Source organism: Salmo trutta, chromosome 1 (genome assembly GCF_901001165.1).
Source record: "Salmo trutta chromosome 1, fSalTru1.1, whole genome shotgun sequence".
NCBI lineage: Eukaryota > Metazoa > Chordata > Actinopteri > Salmoniformes > Salmonidae > Salmo > Salmo trutta.
Genome location: NC_042957.1, coordinates 59,556,455 through 59,574,804, shown reverse-complemented (window position 1 = coordinate 59,574,804; position 18,350 = coordinate 59,556,455). Strand labels below are relative to the sequence as shown.

The window sequence follows — 18,350 nt, the reverse complement described above, 5'->3', positions numbered from 1 at the left end:
GCAATGCTAAGTCTCAACAAATAAAGTCTTGCTTTACAATTTACCCCGGCTATTTTGAAGGTGTTAAGGTTCGTCTCATCATTTATAAATCGAGAACTCTGCAATATTTATTCAATGACTTATGATACATTATGTATCGTAATTTGCTTAAATATGGATTACCAACCGTCAAAAACAGATGTTGTCTCTGACATACAAAAATGTGCTTTATAGAAACCTGTGTGTGTAAAAAATACGGGAGGATGGTTGAAATCAATATGCAGCACAATAGTAGTGTTTTCAGCTGAATCTGGTAGCTGACTGGCACAATCCTCTCCTGTCCTCCTGTGCCTTTAGCCCAGGTAGGGTATTGACTGCCACCATTGATTTACCTGTACTAACATCCCCACTCGAACCCTGCGCACAATATTTCAATAACCTGGGGGCTTCCTCCCCTGAGATTCACATAAATCAGGTATTACTGAGCCAACACAAAGCAGGAAGTTAGCACACTATTAGTCACGCTGCTTACAGCACACCCTGAAATATGTGTTTGTGTTTGTGTGTGTGTGTGTGTGTGTGTGTGTGTGTGTGTGTGTGTGTGTGTGTGAGAGCATGTGATGTCAGCTGTCATTCAACAACAAGGCCAGTGCTCCTCCTGCGGATTACACTGGAGGATGGGTATCAGGGTAGGGGTAGAGCAGAGTTGAGGTGGAGGTGTATCAGGGTAGGGGAGGAGGTGTATCAGGGTAGGGGAGAAGGTGTATCAGGGTAGGGAAGGAGGTGTATCAGGGTAGGGGAGGAGGTGTATCAGGGTAGGGGGGGAGGTGCATCAGGGTAGGGCAGGAGGTGCATCAGGGTAGGGCAGGAGGTGCATCAGGGTAGGGGCAGAGGTGCATCAGGGTAGGGGAGGAGGTGCATCAGGGTAGGGGAGGGAGGTGCATCAGGGTTGGTGGAGGAGGTGTATCAGGGTAGGGTAGGAGGTGTATCAGGGTAGGGGAGGAGAGTTGGTAGGGGTGGAGGCATATCAGGGTATGGGTGGAGGCGTATCAGGGTAGGTGTGGAGGAGAGTTGAGGTGGAGGTGTATCAGGGTGGAAGTGGAGGTGTATCTGGCTAGTGGAGGAGGTGTATCAGGGTAGGGGAGGAGAGTTGGGGTAGGGTGGAGGCGTATCAGGGTAGGTGTGGAGGAGAGTTGAGGTGGAGGTGTATCAGGGTGGAAGTGGAGGTGTATCTGGCTAGTGGAGGAGGTGTATCAGGGTAGTGGGGGGGGGGCATCAGCGTAGGGGAAGAGGTGCATCAGGGTAGGGAGGAGGTGCATCGGGGTAGGGGAGGAGGTGTATCGGGGTAGGGGAGGAGGTGTATCGGGGTAGGGGTGGAGGTGTATCAGGGTAGGGGAGGAGGTGTATCAGGGTAGGAATGGAGGTGTATTAGGGTAGGGTAGGAGGTGTATTAGGGTATGGGTGGAGGTGTATCAGGGTAGAGATGGAGGTGTATCAGGGTAGGGGAGGAGGTGTATCAGTGTAGGGGGAGAGGTGTATCAGGGTAGGAGAGGAGGGGTATCATGGTAGGGGAGGAGGTGTATCAGGGTAGGGGAGGAGGTGTATCAGGGTAGGAGAGGAGGTGTATTAGGGTAGGAGAGGAGGTGTATCAGGGTAGGGATGGAGGTGTATCAGGGTAGGGATGGAGGTGTATCAGGGTAGGGAAGGAGGTGTATCAGGGTAGGGAAGGAGGTGTATCAGGGTAGGGAAGGAGGTGTATCAGGGTAGGGAAGGAGGTGTATCAGGGTAGGGAAGGAGGTGTATTAGGGTAGGGAGGGAGGTGTATCAGGGTAGGGAAGGAGGTGTATCAGGGTAGGGGTGGAGAGTTGGGGTTGGGGTGGAGGCGTATCAGGGTATGGGTGGAGGCGTATCAGGGTAGGTGTGGAGGAGAGTTGAGGTGGAGGTGTATCAGGGTGGAAGTGGAGGTGTATCTGGCTAGTGGAGGAGGTGTATCAGGGTAGGGAAGGAGAGTTGGGGTAGGGGTGGAGGCGTATCAGGGTTTGGGTAGGGTAGGGTAGGAGGTGTATTAGGGTATGGGTGGAGGTGTATCAGGGTAGAGATGGAGGTGTATCAGGGTAGGGGAGGAGGTGTATCAGTGTAGGGGGAGAGGTGTATCAGGGTAGGAGAGGAGGGGTATCATGGTAGGGGAGGAGGTGTATCAGGGTAGGGGAGGAGGTGTATCAGGGTAGGAGAGGAGGTGTATTAGGGTAGGAGAGGAGGTGTATCAGGGTAGGGATGGAGGTGTATCAGGGTAGGGATGGAGGTGTATCAGGGTAGGGAAGGAGGTGTATCAGGGTAGGGAAGGAGGTGTATCAGGGTAGGGAAGGAGGTGTATCAGGGTAGGGAAGGAGGTGTATCAGGGTAGGGAAGGAGGTGTATTAGGGTAGGGAGGGAGGTGTATCAGGGTAGGGAAGGAGGTGTATCAGGGTAGGGGTGGAGAGTTGGGGTTGGGGTGGAGGCGTATCAGGGTATGGGTGGAGGCGTATCAGGGTAGGTGTGGAGGAGAGTTGAGGTGGAGGTGTATCAGGGTGGAAGTGGAGGTGTATCTGGCTAGTGGAGGAGGTGTATCAGGGTAGGGAAGGAGAGTTGGGGTAGGGGTGGAGGCGTATCAGGGTTTGGGTGGAGGAGAGTTGAGGTGGAGGTGTATCAGGGTGGAAGTGGAGGTGTATCTGGCTAGTGGAGGAGGTGTATCAGGGTAGGGTAGGGGGTGTATTAGGGTATGGGTGGAGGTGAATCAGGGTATGGGTGGAGGTGTATCAGGGTAGAGATGGAGGTGTATCAGGGTAGAGATGGAGGTGTATCATGGTAGGGGAGGAGGTTTATCAGGGTAGGGGAGGAGGTGTATCAGTGTAGGGGGAGAGGTGTATCAGGGTAGGAGAGGAGGTGTATCAGGGTAGGGATGGAGGTGTATCAGGGTAGGGGAGGAGGTGTATCAGGGTAGAGAAGGAGGTGTATCAGGGTAGGGAAGGAGGTGTATCAGGGTAGGGAAGGAGGTGTATCAGGGTAGGGAAGGAGGTGTATCAGGGTAGGAGAGGAGGTATATCAGGGTAGGGAGGAGGTGTATCAGGGTAGGGGAGGAGAGTTGGGGTAGGGGTGGAGGCGTATCAGGGTATGGGTGGAGGCGTATCAGGGTAGGTGTGGAGGAGAGTTGAGGTGGAGGTGTATCAGGGTGGAAGTGGAGGTGTATCTGGCTAGTGGAGGAGGTGTATCAGGGTAGTGGGGGGGGCATCAGAGTAGGGGAAGAGGTGTATCAGGGTAGGGGTGGAGGTGTATCGGGGTAGGGGGGAGGTGTATCGTGGTAGGGGTGGAGGTGTATCGTGGTAGGGGTGGAGGTGTATCAGGGTAGGGGTGGAGGTGTATCAGGGTCGGGATGGAGGTGTATTAGGGTATGGGTGGAGGTGTATTAGGGTATGGGTGGAGGTGTATCATGGTTGAGATGGAGGTGTATCAGGGTAGGGGAGGAGGTGTATCAGTGTAGGGGGAGAGGTGTATCAGGGTAGGAGAGGAGGGGTATCATGGTAGGGGAGGAGGTGTATCAGGGTAGGAGAGGAGGTGTATCAGGGTAGGAGGGGAGGGAATCAGGGTAGGAATGGAGGTGTATCAGGGTAGGGAAGTAGGTGTATCAGGGTAGGGGATGAGGTGCATCAGGGTAGGGGTGATGGGGAAGGAGGTGCATCAGGGTAGGGAAGGAGGTGCATCAGGGTAGGGTAGGAGGTGCATCAGGGTAGGGAATGAGGTGTATCAGGGTAGGGGGGAGGTTTATCAGGGTAGGAGAGGAGGTGTATCAGGGTAGGGATGGAGGTGTATCAGGGTAGGGAGGGGGTGTATCAGGGTAGGGTGGGAGGTGTATCAGGGTAGGAGAGGAGGTGATCAGGGTAGGGGGGGAGGTGTATCAGGGTAGGGTAGGAGGTGTATCAGGGTAGGAGAGGAGGTGATCAGGGTAGGGGAAGAGGTGTATCAGGGTAGGAGGGAGGTGTATCAGGGTGGGGGGGAGGTGTTTCAGGGTAGGGGAGGAGGTGCATCAGGGTAGGGGTGATGGGGAAGGAGGTGCATCAGGGTAGGGAAGGAGGTGCATCAGGGTAGGGTAGGAGGTGCATCAGGGTAGGGAATGAGGTGTATCAGGGTAGGGGGGAGGTTTATCAGGGTAGGAGAGGAGGTGTATCAGGGTAGGGATGGAGGTGTATCAGGGTAGGGAGGGGGTGTATCAGGGTAGGGTGGGAGGTGTATCAGGGTAGGAGAGGAGGTGATCAGGGTAGGGGGGGAGGTGTATCAGGGTAGGGTAGGAGGTGTATCAGGGAAGGAGAGGAGGTGATCAGGGTAGGGGAAGAGGTGTATCAGGGTAGGAGGGAGGTGTATCAGGGTAGGGGGGGAGGTGTTTCAGGGTAGGGGAGGAGGTATATCAGGGTAGGGGAGGAGGTGTATCAGGGTAGGGTTGGCGGAGAGTTGAGGTGGAGTGTAACGATGTACGCTGAGAGTCGGGAAGCAAATTCAGGGAGTGAATACATTTAATTAATAAATGAACAAAACAAGAAACACAAACAGAGCACCGAAATGAAACAGAAACAATGACGACTGGGGAAGGAACCAAAGGGAGTGACATATAAATGGCAGGTAATCAAGGAGGTGATGGAGTCCAGGTGAGTGTCATTATGCGCGTAACGCTGGTGACAGGTGTGCGCCCTAACGAGCAGCCTGGTGACCTAGAGTCCGGAGAGGGAGCACACGTGTCATGGATACATATCAGGGTAAGGGTGGAGAAGGGCTGCAGGTGGAGGGGTGGTAGGGGTGGAGGTGGAAGCATATCAGGGTAGGGTTGGAGGAGTGGTAGGGTAGGGGTGCAGGTGGAAGCATATCAGGGTAGGGGTGGAGTGGTAGGTTTGGGGTGCAGGTGGATCAGGGTAGGGGGGAGGAGTGGTAGGGTTGGGGTGCAGGTGGAAGCATATCAGGGTAGGGATGGAGTGGTAGGTTTGGGGTGCAGGTGGATCAGGGTAGGGGTGGAGGAGTGGTAGGGTTGGGGTGCAGGTGGATCAGGGTAGGGATGGAGGAGTGGTAGGGTTGGGGTGCAGGTGGATCAGGGTAGGGATGGAGAAGTGGTAGGGTTGGGGTGCAGGTGGATTGGGGTAGGGATGGAGGAGTGGTAGGGTTGGGGTGAAGGTGGATCAGGGTAGGGTAGGGATGGAGGAGTGGTAGGGTTGGGGTGCAGGTGGAAGTGTATCAGGGTAGGGGTGGAGTGGTAGGGTTGGGGTGCAAGTGGATCAGGGTAGGGGTGGAGGAGTGGTAGGGTTGGGGTGCAGGTGGATCAGGGTAGGGGTGGAGGAGTGGTAGGGTTGGGGTGCAGGTGGATCAGTGTAGGGTTGGATGAGTGGTAGGGTTGGGGTGCAGGTGGATCAGGGTAGGGAGGAAGGAGTGGTAGGGTTGGGGTGAAGGTGGATCAGGGTAGGGTTGGAGGAGTGGTAGTGTTGGGGTGCAGGTGGAAGCATATCAGGGTAGGGGTGGAGTGGTAGGGTTGGGGTGCAGGTGGATCAGGGTAGTGGTGGAGGAGTGGTAGGGTTGGCGTGCAGGTGGATCAGGGTAGGGGTGGAGGAGTGGTAGGGTTGGGGTGCAGGTGGATCAGGGTAGGGGTGGAGGAGTGGTAGGGTTGGGGTGCAGGTGGATCAGGGTAGGGGTGGAGGAGTGGTAGGGTTGGGGTGCAGGTGGATCAGGGTAGGGGTGGAGGAGTGGTAGGGTTGGGGTGCAGGTGGATCAGTGTAGGGTTGGAGGAGTGGTAGGGTTGGGGTGCAGGTGGATCAGGGTAGGGAGGAAGGAGTGGTAGGGTTGGGGTGAAGGTGGATCAGGGTAGGGTTGGAGGAGTGGTAGTGTTGGGGTGCAGGTGGAAGCATATCAGGGTAGGGATGGAGTGGTAGGGTTGGGGTGCAGGTGGATCAGGGTAGGGTGGAAGGAGTGGTAGGGTTGGGGGGAAGGTGGATCAGGGTAGGGTTGGAGGAGTGGTAGGGTTGGGGTGCAGGTGGAAGCATATCAGGGTAGGGGTGGAGTGGTAGGGTTGGGGTGCAGGTGGATCAGGGTAGGGGTGGAGGAGTGGTAGGGTTGGGGTGCAGGTGTATCAGGGTAGGGTTGGAGGAGTGGTAGGGTTGGGGTGCAGGTGGATCAGGGTAGGGGTGGAGGAGTGGTAGGGTTGGGGTGCAGGTGGATCAGGGTAGGGGTGGAGGAGTGGTAGGGTTGGGGTGCAGGTGGATCAGGGTAGGGGTGGAGGAGTGGTAGGGTTGGGGTGCAGGTGGATCAGTGTAGGGTTGGAGGAGTGGTAGGGTTGGGGTGCAGGTGGATCAGGGTAGGGAGGAAGGAGTGGTAGGGTTGGGGTGAAGGTGGATCAGGGTAGGGTTGGAGGAGTGGTAGTGTTGGGGTGCAGGTGGAAGCATATCAGGGTAGGGATGGAGTGGTAGGGTTGGGGTGCAGGTGGATCAGGGTAGGGTGGAAGGAGTGGTAGGGTTGGGGGGAAGGTGGATCAGGGTAGGGTTGGAGGAGTGGTAGGGTTGGGGTGCAGGTGGAAGCATATCAGGGTAGGGGTGGAGTGGTAGGGTTGGGGTGCAGGTGGATCAGGGTAGGGGTGGAGGAGTGGTAGGGTTGGGGTGCAGGTGTATCAGGGTAGGGTTGGAGGAGTGGTAGGGTTGTGGTGCAGGTTCATCAGGGTAGGGTTGGAGGAGTGGTAGGGTTGGGGTGCAGGTGGAAGTGTATCAGGGTAGGGCGGAAGGAGTGGTAAGGTTGGGGTGAAGGTGGAGGAGGCTTCCTATAGGCTTCCTCTCAGTGTACCTAGGTCAGCAAGACAGTGGCATACAGGTGTAGCTTTGTTTTGCCCATTGAAAAGGTGTTCAGTCACACAGACAGTGTGTGTGTTTGTCTGTGTGTGTGTGTGTGTGTGTGTGTTTGTCTGTGTGTGTGTGCGTGTTTGTGTGTGTGTCTGTGTCTGTGTGTATGTGTGTGTTTTTTTTCAATTTTAAAGTTGTATTAGTCAGACAGTATGAACAGGATACACATGTACACCGTCCAACAAAATGCTGACTTGCAGGTTCCTTCTGGGCAATGCAACAACAACAAGAAATAATAATAGATAGGAATGTGAACATAGAGTAACTGGCTCAGTAGAAAATAATAGTGTGTGTGTGTGTGTGTGTGTGTGTGTGTGTGTTTTCCGTTGGTTTCCCTCCACTAGTCTGTGCGTGACTGTGTTCCTCCTGCAGAATAAAACCATTTTTTTGTTTTCCATTAAATCGGGGACTGTGTCATGATGCAGTATTCTCCTTTTCATTTATGTAAAAGCTCCTGGTCTTTGGTCCCAGAGTGAATTTCACTTGGCTGTTATTCAAATGCTTTAAACATTTACAAGTGCCTCTGTATAGAGTATGCTTGGGGTCTGGTAGACTACCCAGTGAGTTGTCTACTGTGAGAGTAAAATGAAGCAGGATGACTACATCAGCCCAACATTTTAGGCTAGATTGTGTGTAGTCATTCTATTGGATTACACAGAAGTTTAATATGTAGAATAACGTGAACCAAGCACCTCTCTGGCTGAGAACTACTGTAGAGAGACAACAAGAAGACTGCTGCTAATATCTGACAACAAATCAGTAGCTTAAAGTTACAGCATTTGAAATGTTCTCTACATAGTTGTTTCAAATAAATACTGTATCAAGGGATTTAGTTTTTCTTTGGTGGCATGGTTTTATTTTGGGGTTGGCTTCTGACTATTATCCTGCATGAGCTGCTTTTCCTCTAGAAGGGATAAACAGAGAGAGATTGTGGGCTGGGGACTCTTGTAGTGCGGAGAGTAAAAAAACAGCCAACGTTAACCAGCAGACACACGGGGTAATCATATTAGTGCTGATTTATCATATCTTACAGTTCTCCGCTGTGAGCTGTTCAGTGTAGATCACATGATAACAGAGAGCGGGCTCACTGTGGAAGTTAGGCAGGAGGGCGGGGAAACTGCAGTAACTTTTAACAGTTTCATGATACTCGAGCTCTTGAAAATGAGTTTGTAAACATTGAACTTGTTGTTGGTAACAGGAGACGTCATTAGATAGCGTTTACATGTGAAGAAGAAGACGGCCTGTGATCTGTCACCGTCTTGGGTGTTATGTTCTAACCCTGGCCAGGGTCTCTATTCAATCTGTGTCGCGGACAGAGTTACAGCGTGATTGAAATGTAAAGGCAATGTTCCTGCGTTAACGGAGACTGCATTCATGGTAAACGCTGCATGTGTCGGCTCAATCAAAATGACCTTAACATTTCTATTGTGCAATCTGTAACGCTTCAGTGATCCAGATTGAACGGAGCCCTAGGTGTCAGTCTGATCAGATAGGTCAGGGGTCTCCTCTCTACATACAGATAGTAGAATAGATAGGAGCTCTGTCTGTCTACTGAGCGGACATCTTGGTGTCTGAACACAGTTCCTGTCTGTCTGTCTGTCTGTCTGTCTGTCTGTCTGTCTGTCTGTCTGTCTGTCTGTCTGTCTGTCTGTCTGTCTGTCTGTCTGTCTGTCTGTCTCTTTCTGAATATGTGATTATGGGTGTGGCAGAGGGGAGGGGCATGTGGAAAGGGTGAGATACAGCTGAAGAGAGAGTGAGAAAGGGGCAGTGTGGTGAATAGGTAACCATGGTTACTCTTGGCTAAGATTTGAATTGAGAGAAAGTGAGAAAACGGGGAGGATTGAAGCGACAGTGGTCTCCTGCGAGGCAGACAGAGAACCGAGATCAAAGGGTTAATATGTCAGTGTAGCAGGTTAATCGTTCATCAAACTGAGAGGTCAATGCAGTATTTCCACCGCCACTGGACACAGCAGCAACACATGAGGAGAGGAGAAAAATAGGAGGGAGAGGGAGAGAGAGAGAGCAGAAAGAGAGTGATCTAGAGGGAGATGGAGACAGGCAGAGGCCACTAAAATGTTGATGGTGACAGCGGTTCGACAACAGTTCCTCGATGGACTCCGCTCCACTCCCCACTAACCAACCAAACTATCTCAGCCTGCATCTCTCTCTCAGCCTCACATCTCATCCCATCTCCCTTGGCTCCCTTTGATTTGGATCAGCTGTCGTCTCCCCAAAATAACTGCCGTACTTACACATCAGTCCTAATGGTGGTTAAAATTAAACATAGAGGTGGCTGTCATTTCAAGGGTAATGCCTGCAGTCTGTTGTTATGTTACATATGCTGGGATGCACATAATAGCCACAATAGAGAAGAGAAACACTGGGGATTCGTTTTTCAGAACATTACATCTAGATTTAAATGATTCTTTCCCCCTGTGAGACAGTGTCGGTTCTAGACCATTTCAACTGGGGGGGCCAAGCTGGGGCCAGTTGTACTGTTAGAGGGGCCAGTTACATTAGACGTTATTGTTGTCATATCGTTTTCTTCACTGCATTGCAGGCATTAGCAGGCAAAAGACCATGTTCATAATCATTAGTGTTTCGCGTTGCCACTGTCTAATAACGGATGTAAAAGAAGAACGATAGCAAAGATTAGTTGTGTAAAAATTATTTCATACTCCACATTTAGGGGGGCCACAAGGGGGTCCACAATTGTTGTCACAGGGGCACTGCACTGTGACTGTCCCAGTACCCTACTGGTTCAGGTCTAGAACTGTGACTGTCCCAGTATCCTACTGGTTCTGGTCTAGAGCTGTGACTGTCCCAGTATCCTACTGGTTCTGGTCTAGAGCTGTGACTGTCCCAGTATCCTACTGGTTCTGGTCTAGAGCTGTGACTGTCCCAGTATCCTACTGGTTCTGGTCTAGAGCTGTGACTGTCCCAGTATCCTACTGGTTCTGGTCTAGAGCTGTGACTGTCCCAGTATCCTACTGGTTCTGTTCTAGAGCTGTGACTGTCCCAGTATCCTACTGGTTCTGGTCTAGAGCTGTGACTGTCCCAGTATCCTACTGGTTCTGGTCTAGAGCTGTGACTGTCCCAGTATCCTACTGGTTCTGGTCTAGAGCTGTGACTGTCCCAGTATCCTACTGGTTCTGTTCTAGAACTGTGACTGTCCCAGTATCCTACTGGTTCTGGTCTAGAACTGTGACTGTCCCAGTAGCAGCAGGTCAGGACCGGACCTGTGTCCTGTTCACTTCTATCACACAGAGATCGTGCTGGAGATATGATTTATCACGGTGTCCTTGTGTGTGTTTTAATGTCATTGCACTCTGCGTACAAATTATTGATCAATCTCACCCCTCTTTTGCTCCCTCTCTTTCTCCTTCTCTCTTTCCCTACTCATCTACCGTTCAGTGAGAGAAATCTCTTCTGTGCACCCATCTCCATCTTTTTGTATTCATTCTTCTGTATTGTCTTTCCCCTCTATCTCTCCTTTGCTCTCTCTGTTTTATATGCATCTCTGTGTTGTTGTTCCCCTCCCTCCATCTCTGTCTACTTTATATTCATCTCTCTATTGAGTCTTTCCCCTCCCTCTCCCTCCCTCTCTCCCTCTCTATCTATCTTCTCTCTCTATTTTTCCCTCCTACTTTTTAATCTTTATTTTTTCTTACTCCATATTTTCCTCTCTCTACGGCCATTCTCTTTTTCATTCCCCCAACTATTTCTCTCTCTCTGCTTCTGTCCCTCTAGCATCCCTCTCACTCCCTCTACTCCATCCATCTATCTTTATCTCCCTCTCTTTCTCCCTTTATCCCCAATCTCTCTCTCTCTCTCGCTCTCTTGCCTTTTCTCCCTCTCTCCCCAATCTCTTGTTCTTTCTCTACCCCTCTCTCTCATCTCTCTCTCTGTTTCACTATCTCTCTCTCCCACTTTGCCCAACCTCTTGTTCTTTCTCTCTCTCTCTCTCTCTCTCTGTTTCACTCTTTCTCTCTGTTTCACTCTTTCACTCTTTCACCCCCCCCTCTCTCGCTCTCCCATTGCCTCTCTGCAACTGTTCAGTATTCATCTGTTACTGTAGTGTTGTTAATACCGTTCTCTCCCTTCAGCTGTACAGTCATCTATCAGATTAATAATCGCTCTCTCTCCCTTTCCCTCTCTCAATCTCTCCTCTTGTTTTTTACCCTGAGCCAAGTGTGAATGCCAAGCGTGTGAAATGTATTTGCGTGTCAGAGTCCCATCATTACAGCCATCATCGTTAATAATAGTGGGCTGTATAGCTGTATGCCCTTATTTAAGGTTATTCAGGTCTAAATGACCTGCAGAGAGGAGAGCAATTCTCCTTCGCTGGCTCCAGGAGCCTGGGTAGAGTTAACCATCTATCAGTGTTAAGGAAGACTGCAGCCTTCACCACCATTCTGTGGCCCCTAGAGCATGTAATGCAGAGCCAGTATGGAAATAGAATTAGTACTGTCAACCCAATACCAGTGCAATGCTAATAGAGAGAGGATTTGGGTTGAAGTCACAGCTCAGTGTTTGGACACTGGGATTTAAAGACATGCTCCGGAACTTTGGCGACTACTAAGTATTTTTTAAATCTCCCGCTTTGGGCTTGATGTGTCAATGTGTAGTTCATATATGCTTAATATATGAGCAGAATTACTATCTTACCTCAATTAGCCATGAAATCCCTAGTTTGAAAACTGTGCTGCGCCATTTCCCTACATTTTTCCCCTTGTGGGCCAGCCCCCTAGTAATTCCAGTTATAGCCAATGAGCTTCAGTCCTTCCCCATTTGAGTGACAGCTAGCCAAAGGCACACACGGAGAGAGAGAGCAATAACATAGTGCACATATCTGCTCAAACAATATGTGACGTAGTATGCCGTTTTTGGGGACCACTTTTGGCTCGTGAGCTTTACTTTCAGAACTGCTGGCTAAAAAGTATACAAAAGTACCAGCAAATCTCTTTAAACAATATTATTGGTATTGTACTGTCATCCTGAGAACTGTTGTCTTGAACGCGTGAGTGCATATACTGTAGAACCAATTCATGAATAACATAGTCATGAGTGTTAGGATTACAATATTACTTTTCATTCCAAGGGCGGACAGTAACCTGAAATGTATGATCCAGAGTTGTAATATTGTAAAGATGTCTGTTGTATGATGACACTGCTGTTCACTATAGTGATTTGCTGTAAGATTTGACCTTTACTAATGAGCAATGACACACACCTTTTAAGGCTTCTCAAGTTATGCACATGATTCACAGTCCTTTCGGAATAACGTATACCTGGAAGAATATTTTCTTTTCCATTAGTTTTTCTCAGGGTAAATGTTTCTAAACAATTGGAGGAGCATGATATACTGTGCTACTTCTAATATCTGTGTTCTCTCTGTCTCTCTCTCTCTCTCTCTGTCTCTCTCTCTGTCTCTCTCTCTGTCTCTCTCTCTCTCTGTCTCTCTCTCTCTCTGTCTCTCTGTCTCTCTCTCTCTCTGTCTCTCTCTCTTTCTCTCTCTCTCTGTCTCTCTCTCTGTCTCTCTCTCTGTCTGTCTCTGTTTCTCTCTCTCTCTGTCTCTCTGTCTCTCTCTCAGTAACTCGTGGATTCTTCTCAAAGGCCCCACTCAAATCCCTAGACGACAGAAAAAAAGGAGTAACATCTGTTTATGCACATATTTCTGTTAAACCCCCCTGGAAAAAACAGAGATAGACGGAAGATAAAACACCTTTAAAAATGAAACATTAAAAGGAACAAATTGCCACTGGAGAAACTAAGCAAAGTCAACCTGGTTGAGGAATCCATCATCTTGGGATCAACATCTTCGGAGAAAGGGCAGGGTCATGTCCCAGTTGCCATGCGCATCACCACGGTGACCTGCCTTCCCTGCCCCTCCCCCCTCCTCCTCCTATTGGTCCAGCTGCTACTGCGGCTCCTCTCTGGGCCAGAATTTGTAGGGGCCGCCTCCCCCTGCCCCACCCATTGCAGCTGCTCCAATCAGGCCAGTCGAGTCATCTGTACGAGACAGAGTCTGGATGGGGTGCCTGAGAGCATATCAGTCAACACACGATACCTCAACCTGCAAGAGAATTCAATAGAGGTAAATATGGACTGTAACTGAGCATTATCCACTGTGTTCATTTCTTTTGTTTGATTGTGTGCGTGTACTGTATGTTGGTAAGCATTATGTAAATGCCTGTTTTTATATACTTGTTTCAATGTAATTACCTGTCATTCACTCATAATTACCATGGAATAATGCCTGTGTTCTCCCAGTGTTCCCCAACCGTTTTGCAATTCAAATGGGAGGTCATGTTAAAATGGAAATCAAACAGTAACACAGCAAACAGCAAAAAAGCAGGAACACATGTGTTAGCAGATTGTATGTCAGAACCACAAGGTAGTTGTGGTTTTACAGCTGCACTGGGACACTCCATTTAACCTCAGCTTCCCAATGTCAACTTCCTCAGCATGTCAGCCGTGTAATAGAATACATATTCCCGCTGTTTTCAGTTGATGTATTTAGGAAATTTGCGCTCAGAAATGTGCTGCACTCTAGAAATGTCTAGACAACTTCACAGACACGAGGTTGCTGAATACGCTAAGTCCATTTGTGAATTTGGATACAGAGTGTTTTAGGCTTTTGGCAAAGTTTGTGGCAAATCAATAAAGTGACTGCAGAGAGAGGAAGTGGACAAACAGCCATTCTATCTCACTCAGAGAGGCACATGATTGAACTGTATATGTTGGCTACAGAAGGAGAAGGGAACATCAACCCTCATGCTTTGGTCTTACGGAGTTAAAGAGATGCAGCTTGTTAAAATATAAAATAAAGAAATAATAACACTATTCATTACACTTCCCTCTTAGCCAACGGATTCTGATTGGATTTGTTGTATCCCGAAGCCCCACTTGAAATGATTAAAAATCTAAAAATATTGTAACACCTGGAGGCATCCTAGATTCTCTGGCTTATTTTTTCTCTTCTCTCCCCCAAGTACCCTGAGAGTAAAGCTTTAACAACTCCCACTCCCCTCTTAAACACCCCCACCCTCCCTATCACCCTCCCCCCTCCTGCTCCACATAAGAAGGATGCAGTGGCCTGTCTCCAGGAGCTTCTCACTGCCTCCCTCACTGAGAGCATTGCCCACACATATCTCACACAGCCATAGATGACTTGCCTAGTTAAATAAAGGTTAAGTAAAATAAAATTAAAATGAAAATAGATTTAAAGGGATTTTAGTCCTGCTCACTAGCTGTGTGTCTGATGCCTGGCCAAATGAGCTCCGTTTGGACAGCCCAGATACTGGTGTGGGGTGTCCAGGGGCCCACCCAGTCCAAGTGCACCAGCAAGCATCTTCTCTCTGAGAAAAACAACCATGTCTCTTGTCTGTTCATTTACCAAAACGGATACACCACAATTAATCATTTCAGCCTCTATGTTGATCATTTGTTTGTAGTGTTGTGAATTTTAATTTGGCTCATATCAGTGATTTGAAGTTTTTGTTTTCTCTCGCTGTAAGATTTGAGTTGATGTTCATGTTTGTAAAACATTATGGTAATGTTCTGATAGTGTCCCTGCATTCACACCTGTGCTATTGCTTTCACACTGTACCCAGCTGTCACAGCCACTGGAGCTGCACCCTGTTTACACAGTCTAGTCACTCTTCATGTTGTGAGATATTAACATTCTCCCTCTCTCCCCACCAGGTTATCAAGTCAGACACCTTCAAGCACTTGAGGCACCTTGAGATCCTGCAGCTGTCTAAGAACAAAATCAGTCAGATTGAGGTGGGAGCATTCAATGGCCTGCCCAACCTCAATACGCTGGAGCTGTTCGACAACCGCCTCACCCTGGTCCCCTCACAGGCCTTCGAGTACCTCAGCAAGCTGCGGGAGCTGTGGTTACGGAACAACCCCATCGAGACGCTGCCGGGCTATGCCTTCCACCGCGTGCCCTCGCTGCGCCGGCTGGACCTGGGAGAGCTCAAGAAGCTGGACTACATCTCAGACGCCGCCTTTGTGGGCCTGGTCAACCTGCGCTACCTGAACCTGGGCATGTGTGGTCTGAAGGACATCCCCAACCTGACGGCCCTGGTGCGTCTGGAGGAGCTGGAGCTGTCTGGGAACCGTCTGGAGATCATCCGGCCTGGCTCCTTCCAGGGCCTGGTGTCGCTCCGTAAGCTGTGGCTCATGCACTCGCAAGTGAAGGTCATCGAGCGCAACGCCTTCGACGACCTGAAGAACCTGGAGGAGCTCAACCTTTCCCACAACTCCCTGCACTCGCTGCCCCATGACCTCTTCACCCCGCTGCACCAGCTGGAGCGGGTGCACCTCAACCACAACCCCTGGGTGTGCAACTGTGACGTGCTGTGGCTCAGCTGGTGGCTGAAGGAGACGGTGCCCAGTAACACTACGTGCTGCGCCCGCTGTCACGCTCCCCCCGGCCTGAAGGGCCGGTACATCGGGGAGCTGGACCAGAGCCACTTCACCTGCTACGCTCCCGTCATCGTGGAGCCGCCCACCGACCTCAACGTTACCGAGGGCATGGCTGCAGAGCTGAAGTGTCGCACGGGCACCACCATGACCTCGGTCAACTGGCTCACGCCGAACGGCACCCTGATGACCCACGGCTCCTACCGGGTCCGGATCTCCGTGCTGCACGACGGTACGCTCAACTTTACCAACGTCACGCTGAGGGACACGGGTCAGTACACCTGCATGGTGACCAACTCGGCTGGCAACACCACGGCAACCGCCGTGCTTAATGTCACTGCCGCCGACGTTGGTGTCAGCTACTTCACTACTGTCACCGTGGAGACGGTGGAGCCCAACGAGGGCCCGACAGTCTACGCGGGCGTCATGAACAGCCACAACGAGTCATACGTCATTACCCCGTCTGGCCACCAGTGGAGGGGGGGGATCCCTACCACCGCCTCCTCCCTGTCAGCCTGGTCCTTGTCCTCGTCCCGGGCCACCCGGCCCACCTTTACTGTGCCCATCACTGCCGAAACGGGCTACTCTGGCCTTGATGACGTGATGAAGACCACCAAGATCATCATTGGCTGCTTTGTGGCCATTACCTTCATGGCAGCCGTGATGCTGGTGGTCTTCTACAAACTGAGGAAGCAGCACCAGTTGCACAAGCACCACGGCCCTGCCCGCGCCATTGAGATCATCAACGTGGAGGACGAGATTGGCGCCGGTGCTGGTGGACGCGGGAGCGGCATCTCAGGGGGCGGCACCGTCTCTCGGGATGGAGGCGGAGGGGGAGGAGTAGGAGGAGGGCAGAGCCTGAGGTTGCATCACCCGGAGATGGTCAACCTGCCCAACCTGGCCAGACAGGAGCACCTCAACCACTACTACAAGGCCCACCACTTCAACAACAACATGATGGGCCTGGGCATGGGCCTCAACAACAACACCCCCTCCCTCTCCCCCTGTTCCCAGACCCAGAGCACCCCCAACTCCTGCGCACAGGGGCCCACCTCCACCAGCGGTGGCACCCCCACTGGTGGCTCGCTGCCCTCCCCTGTGCCCCTGCCCCAGCTGGGCATCCACAGCTCTCTGAAGGGGCTCATGGGGAAAGGCCAGAACCCTCAGATCGAGCCTCTGCTCTTCAAGAGTGGCTCCAAGGAGAATGTGCAAGAGACTCAGATCTGAGAGAAAGAGAGAGACAGATGGAAAAATAGAGAGAGATGAAGAGACAGAAAAACAGGGAGATGGAGGGAGAGAGAGGAGTCTGATTGTACTATCCCCATGGCCATATTTCGATAGAAAGTGTAGGCAGGCAGAATATGAAATATTACATAGACACTGCTTTGTATGGTTAGTGTATAGAGAGTGAGAGAGCGAGAGAGAGGAGAGATTGTTCTCACACCTCTACTGTGTCTGCTCAACACCCGTCCAAGCATTAACATCTTCTGAGACACTCCAAGACCCACACAGACACACACAGCCCGACACAAGGACAGGAACATTCTATCAGCTAACACATACACAGTGCATTATGAGATTGACAACTATGTGCCAAACTTGCGCATATCTGTGCCAACGTAAAAGCCCTTGCAATCTATATATCCATCAGCAGCATTCCCAGACTGAATCAGGTGACCAGGTTCAATACTCAGACACAATAAGAATCACCGTGGTTATAACTAAATACAGATCACCTCGTATATTACCAGATACAATCCAAGTCACCATGTTTATATAGAGATAAGATCTGAGTCACTCTGTTGAAGTAGGCATATAAGTGTTTGGGACTGTGTCAGAGCAGTACAGGGCAGCCCAGACGCACTCTGTGGAACAGGACAGAAGGGAAATTATTGAGCAGAACACAGTTTAGTGTCGGACAACAAGCAATGTGTAGGAAGAGGAAACAACATCCGCAAGGTTGTGTTTTACTTAGTGGGCTCAATCTCACTTTCTCTTTCACACCTGACTGGCTACTCTCTTTAAATAGAGGAAGGTATATGGAGTGAATCGTCGTAAAAAAAATAATGTATTAGCAAAAAGGACTGCGAAAGATACAAATAAACTGTGAAAGTACATAATATATATAAATATATTTTCATTCGAAGAAATAAATTATGAAGAATCTTTACCAAGTTTCTGACTAAATAGCCACAGCATCTGAAGAATATATGAACTGCTGTCATAGCGGTCATCACTATGAAAACTTTGTTTGGCTAGAAACAAGATGGCCGACATTCTGTGCTGGAAAGGGACATATTGTAGTGGCGGCTGTGGATGAGCAAGAGCTAAAATTGGAAACTGCCACCGTGTTTGATTGAATTTATTTTGGCTTCAATTTTTGTAGCATCACAAAGCGTTCCCTCTTGCTACATTTACATAAACAGGGTCATTGTAGAAGGGGGTTCTTTACTCTCCATTTAATGAGAACATATGAAATATGATTACAAAACTTCACCCTTTGATACAAACAATATGGATATTGTAATGATGATGATAATTATAATAATTCAGTAAATGCTTATCAACCGTATACTGTAGATAGCTCTTAAAAACAGATATAGGTTTAGCATGCTCTCTGATTCAAGTGGTAATATCCAAAATTGCAATGTGATCGGTTTCAACTTCATGCATTCAGTATATCTGTATGCAATATATCATGATATTGAGAACAAATGATTATTATAATTATCCTCATTATTACTATTATTATTACATCATACACTGAGTGTACAAAACATTAGGAACACCTTCCTAATATTGAGTTGAAACCCATTTTGCCATCAGAACAGCCTCAATTGGTCGGGGAATGGACTACAAGGTGTTAAAAGCGTTCCAGAGGGATGCTGGGCCATGTTGACTCCAATGCATCCCACAGTTGTGTCAAGTTGGCTGGATGTCCTTTGGGTGGTGGACCATTCTTGATACACACGAGAAACTGTTGAGCTTGAAAAACCCGGCAGTGTTGCAGCTATTGACACTCTCAAACCGGTGCGCCTG

At 49.9% G+C, this 18,350-nt stretch overlaps 1 protein-coding gene across 4 annotated transcripts in view; it reads left to right on the top strand.

The window, feature by feature from the left end:
* Positions 1–17,375, top strand: part of LOC115203333 (leucine-rich repeat-containing protein 4B) — a 30,551-nt gene extending 13,176 nt beyond the window's left edge. For all 4 annotated transcript variants that reach the window (XM_029767955.1, XM_029767946.1, XM_029767964.1 and 1 more), the window contains 2 exons: positions 12,472–12,975; positions 14,586–17,375. In XM_029767955.1, coding sequence (XP_029623815.1) covers positions 12,733–12,975; positions 14,586–16,538 — 2,196 coding nt within the window. In that variant the 5' untranslated portion in view covers positions 12,472–12,732 and the 3' untranslated portion in view covers positions 16,539–17,375. The remainder of the gene's footprint in view (positions 1–12,471; positions 12,976–14,585) is intronic.
* The last annotated feature ends 975 nt before the right edge of the window (positions 17,376–18,350 follow it).